Source organism: Hippocampus comes, unplaced genomic scaffold (assembly GCF_001891065.2).
Source record: "Hippocampus comes isolate QL1 unplaced genomic scaffold, H_comes_QL1_v1.1 scaffold170, whole genome shotgun sequence".
Classification (NCBI taxonomy): domain Eukaryota; kingdom Metazoa; phylum Chordata; class Actinopteri; order Syngnathiformes; family Syngnathidae; genus Hippocampus; species Hippocampus comes.
The window spans coordinates 423,694-430,279 of NW_017806171.1; the positions used below are offsets into that span (position 1 = coordinate 423,694).

The following is a 6,586-nucleotide window of genomic DNA, read 5'->3' on the forward strand; positions in this document are numbered from 1 at the left end:
AAGCTGTCACATATCAATCAGCCTGTGCAGCTGACATTATTTTCAGTAAGGCTCAGATAAGCTGTTGTAAATAAGACTAACCATCAATCAAACAAAATCACAACATTATTTCTTAATGTCTTAATGATAAACAACTCAACATGAATACCTTACAACTCAAAATAGCCTCAAAATAGCTACTATGATCAAATTAAAATCCAATGTGGAAAAAAAAAAGGTTATTTTGGGAGATTTTGTGCCTCAAATGGAGGTGGAGTGACGCCCCCCTATGGCCTGCTCGTCAGGACGGGTCTGGTGAGAATCACATGATAAGGTGATGATCTGGAACATTTAAGAGGGATATATAAATACACACACCCACTTTTCTCCTCATACACAAAATTAGATACTGTATACGACTGCATGTATCGAATAAAATGAATACAAATCAACTATTACATCCATTACATGTGCTATATATTTATAATTAGCTTTACAGTTTGCTGACTGTGCGTTGCCAGAAGCTCGGCCTTTAAACTTTATTTTGAAGGCGCCCCCTTCAACTGGAAGTCTTTTATTTTGTTCCTCATGAACCACGGGCAGCTTGTGCGGAAGTTGAACCCAGCACTAGTTGAAGGAGAACGAAACGCTTCTTCTTCTTCTTCTTCGTCTTGTTCTTTCTTTTTTTTTTCCTTCCTTCTTTTTCGGCCCTAAACCGCAACTTCCACCTTCCCGCAGAGGAACCGCCTTTTCCCGCGGAGCCTCCGCCCATCTTCAGCCGACCTCCGAGCTCCTCCGTCGGCCTCGGGACTTGCGGTGAGTCGGTGTTGCGCTGCCGGGAGAGCGTGGCGGGGGGGGGGCTCCTTTGCGTGTTTGTTGCGGGGGTTGCAGAGGTGGCGGGGCTGCTTGCGGGAGACGTTGCCGTCTGCGTCCCAAGCCGACGCACCGCCAAACTCTTGTTCCTGTTTGCCTTTCAAAGTGAAATGTTTTGGAACGGTTCAAGTGACTTCGTCTGTATTTTCGCACCCGTTAGGTGGTGCTAAAGAGACACTAACTAATCTAAATATCCTGTTAGATATTATCGATCTTGCCACTCCGGCCTTCATCTATTATTTTTCTTCATGTGCTTTTAGTTTGAAGGCGTAGTCGCCGAAACATCCGGTGATGTAATGCATATTCGCTTATTAGCTTCTAGCTCCCTGTTAGCCGGGCCGTGAGGGGGGTATTTCGCCCCCCTTTCCCCCGGCAGCCCCTCCCTTCTCTCGTTGACTACAATTGAGTCTCTGACCTCCCAAAAGTACAACAGCAACAACAAAAAAGCAATGTCTACATCCCTCCTCTTGTTTGATGTGCCACTTGTTTGCTTCAAAGCGAATTTGAGCTAACAAGTTCCTCGTAGTGTTTTTGTTCCGGTGTCAGGAAGCAGCACACATTCAAAGTGCGTCAGAAAGGAGCTGCGAATATTTTGGATACTTTTTGCGGCACTTTTTAATTACGTAAAGGTGGACCTCTATTGGAATGTTTACTTCTTCGTGTGTTGCATGGGAATAAATACTTTTGTTTTGGGGCTCAGCACATGAAAACCTATTCGGTGTGAAAGGAAATGGTCCAGGCTCCAGCTGTAGGTCGATGCCTGGTTCTGAAAATGTTTCCAAGTTAATCTTCCCCATTTAGACCAATTTGTACCAAATAAGTGGCTAATTTCCTTGACCTCGCCCACACATGGAGTTTGTCTGACATGAGTGAAGCATGCTGGTGTTCGCACCATGAACAGGAGCTGGAAAGTGGGGCCTTAGAAATCAAGAACAGTTCTGAGAAGCATTGGTCCTACCACAACTCTGCTAGAAAAAAAAAAAAGTCAGTATTCATGTCATCCGGGGAGTTTATTTTTACTTTTTTCAGAAAGAGTTTAGTTGTAGTTTGCAGGTTCCATTAATGTTTGAAGTCATCCATAGCCTTTGAAAGCTGAGCATGCGTGTGCCTGCGTGGTTCCCCCGCAGGGCGATGGCTCGGCCGAGCCACGGCGATCACGTCCTCCAGCAACTGAACAACCAGCGCGAGTGGGGCTTCCTGTGCGACTGCCTCATCGCCATTGGCGACATCTACTTCCGGGCACACAAGGCCGTGCTGGCGGCCTGCAGCTCCTACTTCCGTATGATGTTCATCCGCGACCAGCAGGGGGCGGCACGCCTGGACCTTAGCAACATGCAGATCAGTGCAGAGTGCTTCGATCTGATCCTGCAGCTCATGTATCTGGGACGCATCGCGGCGGGGAGCTTTAACTTCGACGACCTCAAAGCGTCCATGATCTACCTGCAGATGTACTACATCCCCGACTCACTGGACGACCTGCGCGACATCCGGGGCGCGTCCAACCTGACGCCGTCCTCGTCCGAGTGCTCGACGGCGGCGGCCGCCTGCGGGAAGATGTTGTTCGGCGTTCGGATGTACGAGCGGCAGAGGCCCGCCGCCGCTCAAGATCCTGCCGACAGCGGCAAAAAAGTCTGCGGCTCTGCCAGGTACCCTCGCTCGAGTCGGTTGGGCGTTGATGAGGCCTGCAACAAACAATTCTTTTAAAACTTGAATCTGTCCATTATTATTATTTCAATGAAGCAAAAAAATATATATATATATTTCCACCCTTTTGTTTGTTGTTTTTCCCCATTCGTTTTCATGAACTGCAACAACCTTGGCAGGTACCTGGGCGTGCCGCCTGCGACCGAGGAAGCACCCAGCGCTGCCGTCCTCCCGAGCGTGGTGGACGGTGGGCATACAGCGGAGCAACCGTGCGACCTGAGGAAGCGAAGTGTAGGAAGGAGCTCGGCCCTGAGGGAACGCCCTCGATTCGGTCGCACCTTCACCTGTGACGACTGCGGCTTCGTCTTCAGCTGCGAAAAGCTTCTGATCGAGCATATCCTCACCTGCACCAACCGCAAGACCTTCGCGCCCGCCCGCAGCCCAGATGGCGACGACGACTCCGCCAAGGCCGAGAGCTCCGCTTCGGACAGCGCTGAAGAGCGCCGGATGCTCGCCGACCTGCGCTCGGTCGCGGCGGGGCCGAGCGGCGGCGCGGGATCCGCCTGCCGTGTTTCCATCAAGACGGAACCCGGGGACGACCTCCGCCTGGAGGAGCGGGAGGCGGGCGCGGTTGTCGCACCGTGCGGGGTCGGGGTGCCAGACGACGAGGACCGCGAGGCGGTGCCTGGCGTCTCCGGCGTGGAGAAGGCAGCCGGCCGTTGCTTCAGTGCCATGTCGGGAAGCGACTCCTCTGCCACGTCGCCCGATGTTTTTGCGGTGAAAGAGGAGAGCACGGACGGCGCCCCGTGCGAGCTGTGCGGGGCTCCGCTGAGCGAGGACGACAAGTCGGCGCACTACCTGTCCAGCCACCTGGGCCACATCTGCGCCTGCGGACGCTGCGGCCAAGTGCTGATCAAGGGCCGGCAGCTCCAGGAGCACGCCGAGCGCTGCGGCGAGTCGGACGAGGCCGACGAGCCGCCCGGCGCCGAGCTGGCCTGCCCTCACTGCGGCCTGCCCTTCCAGAGCGAGAGCCTGGCGCTGGAGCACGCCCTCTCCTGCCCCCATGAGGCCGAGGCCTTCCGGCCGGGTGGCGGGGGCGGGGGCGGCGGCGGAGGCCCCGACCACCGACGCAAGCATTTCTGCGCCATCTGCGGCAAAGGCTTCTTCCAGCGCTGCCACCTGCGCGAGCACTACACGGTGCACACCAAGGAGAAGCAGTTTACCTGCCAGACGTGCGGCAAGCGCTTCCTGCGTGAGCGGCAGCTGCGCCTGCACACGGACATGCACCGCGGCGTGGCGCGCTACGTGTGCCCCGTGTGCGAGCAGGGCACCTTCCTCAAGCACGACCACGTGCGCCACATGATCTCGCACCTGACGGCCGGCGAGACCATCTGCCAAGTGTGCTTCCAGATCTTCCCAGGCGGCGAGCAGCTGGAGGAGCACATGGACGTGCACCTCTACGTGTGCGGCGTGTGCGGAGACAAGTTCCGCCTGCGCAAGGACATGCGCACGCACTACAACCTCCAGCACACCAAGAGGCTGTAGACCGCCTGTTCGGGGGATCCCGAACGCCGCTAGGAAGAAACGGTACGTTGATTTCAGGGTTGTATTTGTCCTGTGACCCAGCTCAAGAGTCGATCTCAAGGCAATGCTTTACAAACGTCGTCAATACGGGTGACGGCGGCCACAGTGACGCTCCCTCGAAAGCCTCAGGCGGATACTGACGCTGCAATGACATTTTTTTTTTTTAAATCTGCACTTTGAACCCTCATCTTCCCACGCTCCTGATCGGTAGACGTGTTGTGGGGGCGGGGCCGAGACATCGGACGAAACGGGATTCCTTGTGGACTTGAAAGTGTTGCCTTGCTGTTGCCGCCACTGCCGATGATGATGATGATGGTGGTTGTTGACGACGGCTCATCAACTGAACTGACCTGAGCTCGGAGGCGGTCCCGTTGTGCTGCCGGACCCGAACGGACCATCGAGAGTGTTCACTTTGGCGACATTTGGAATAAACAACTGCACACCTTGCAAAACGTCTTCTTTGTTTTCTCAGTTGTGATGATGAGATTTAAGATTTCATACTTAATTTTTGATGTTGTCCTTTCCCTGTTGGATCACATGACCGCAAAAACCTTGTGATTGGTTCTCATCCTGTTGTGGAGGATTTGACAGGTCTCCGAAACTTGTTTTAGACGCGCGCTCTCACGGGGGTGAGAGCGCGCGTCTAAAACACTTTGGCCTTTTGTAACTTGCGGATCGAATGTCGGTGATTGGCTCAGAATTGAACAAACTTCATCTAATATTTGCAAACAAAGTTCAGAATTGAACCAAATGATGAAAGAACGACATGTTTCACCAATCTAAAGAACATGAGCGCTGTTGTGCAACGAGCAGGGGTCAAATGGTTGTCATCTTCACAAGTTGCGATTTGGGGTTGCAATCCCGGCTGCAGCTGGATGGCCCCCTTTGAAAGGGATTGTTCATTCGCTATGTTCATGGCTTCGAACCTAAATGTATCCCTTGATCGGGTCAATATTTGGGTGGACAAAAACCTGGCCTCAGTACCTTCAGCGGCTTCCTCATCAGCCCCCTGCCTTAACCTCGCCCCGAAGCTTGCAGGTGCTTGTCTTCAAACAAGACAATCGCAAAAAAAAAGAAAATAAAAACGTGCAAACCGCCACAGCTGTGGCTGTTTTGTCTTTGTGTCTTTGCATGCGTGTGCTGATATCATCACTCGGCGTCCCGATCGCTTCATGCCCGATCCCCCACCGATGCTACCCTGACCTCCCCTCAGTGGCGGTCCTATCTTGAATGGTGGTCTATACGAGACCCCTCAAGACTGAAACTCAGTCCGGCGGGGGGTGGGGGGGCGACTCCATCAGGTGGCGGGGGCGCAAATTCATCATACTAACGTTAACGATTGATATTGTAATGGAATGCCAATCGTCTTCGGTTGTGCCCTTTTTTGCGGGCGGGTGGTGGAGCATGTTGATGGTCGGGTTTTGTTGTGTTTTGACAAATGTTTGTGATCAAAGTCCCCGTTTTGAAGGGTGAACAAACTTTGCAAGGACATAAGCGAGGGTGATGTTCAGGTTAAATAGTGCATATCTGAAAGCGAGACGCCACCCCGCTGATCATTTTAGCAATGGCGTGCTCATTCTTGACCACGTTGCTCATTCTGTGCGCTGTCGGGAGCCTTCGAGCGCAGCCGTTTTTCGCCGGCGAGCGCGCCAAGGCCGAACCGGAATGCAACGCCCTCCTGTACCAGGTGGCAGCGCGCGTGGACAAGCTGGAGAAGGACGCAGCTGAAGCAGGTCGGTCAATGAAACGACACCTTCAGAAACTGAGACGTTCCCGGAAACCGTGAGGCTCATCTTTATGGTGTGTGTGTGTGTGTGTGTGTGTGTGTGTGTGTGTGTGTGTGGGCAGCCAAAGCGCCGGTGTCCTTTGCGGCGGCGCTGGTCGCCACACAGGAATGGACCCACCTCGGCCCCTTCAACACCGACACCACCCTGGTGTTCAAGAATGTGATCACCAATGTGGGCAACGGCTACGACTCCAACACAGGTAGGTCGCCATCACCTCTCGCACCGAGCGACATCTCATCCGTGTCCCATTGCGGTACTATTAACCCCCCCCTCACCCCCCAGGCATCTTCACAGCCCCTGTGAGGGGTCTCTACTTCATCGTCTTCAACGGCAACGTGGGCAAATCGGGGTCCTTGAACGCGGCCGTGATAAAGAACGGCATCAACATGTTCGCCATCTACGACACGCAGGGCACATTCAGTAGCGCCACCAACGGCATGCCGCTGGTACTGGAGGAGGGAGACAAGTTGTGGGTAACCTTGTGGGCCAACCAGAGCATCTTCGACCAGAGCCGACTCAGCACCTTCAGCGGCTTCCTCCTCAAAAGCATGTGATGGCCGCATCGGCTCACAGAAACACACATGAATAAAAAAATGTTCTCATGAACAATAAACAACGATATCTAGGGTGTTGTGTGTGTGTGTGTGTGTGTGTGTGTGTGTGTGTGTGTGTGTGTGTGTGTGTGTGTGTGCGCGCGCGCGTGTGCGCGCGTTTCTTTT

General features: G+C 53.8%; 2 protein-coding genes across 2 annotated transcripts; both read left to right on the top strand.

Annotated features, from left to right (window-relative positions):
• The first annotated feature begins 208 nt into the window (after positions 1-208).
• zbtb1 (zinc finger and BTB domain containing 1) lies at positions 209-4,532 on the top strand. Its single transcript, XM_019896173.1, has 3 exons — positions 209-795; positions 1,980-2,498; positions 2,676-4,532. The coding sequence occupies exons 2-3, from the start codon at positions 1,984-1,986 to the stop codon at positions 4,039-4,041; spliced, it is 1,881 nt and encodes a 626-aa protein (XP_019751732.1). The 5' UTR covers positions 209-795; positions 1,980-1,983; the 3' UTR covers positions 4,042-4,532.
• Positions 4,533-5,599: 1,067 nt separating this feature from the next.
• Positions 5,600-6,480, top strand: LOC109531727 (complement C1q tumor necrosis factor-related protein 3-like). Its single transcript, XM_019896180.1, has 3 exons — positions 5,600-5,813; positions 5,929-6,066; positions 6,150-6,480. The coding sequence occupies exons 1-3, from the start codon at positions 5,645-5,647 to the stop codon at positions 6,419-6,421; spliced, it is 579 nt and encodes a 192-aa protein (XP_019751739.1). The 5' UTR covers positions 5,600-5,644; the 3' UTR covers positions 6,422-6,480.
• Positions 6,481-6,586: the final 106 nt, after the last annotated feature.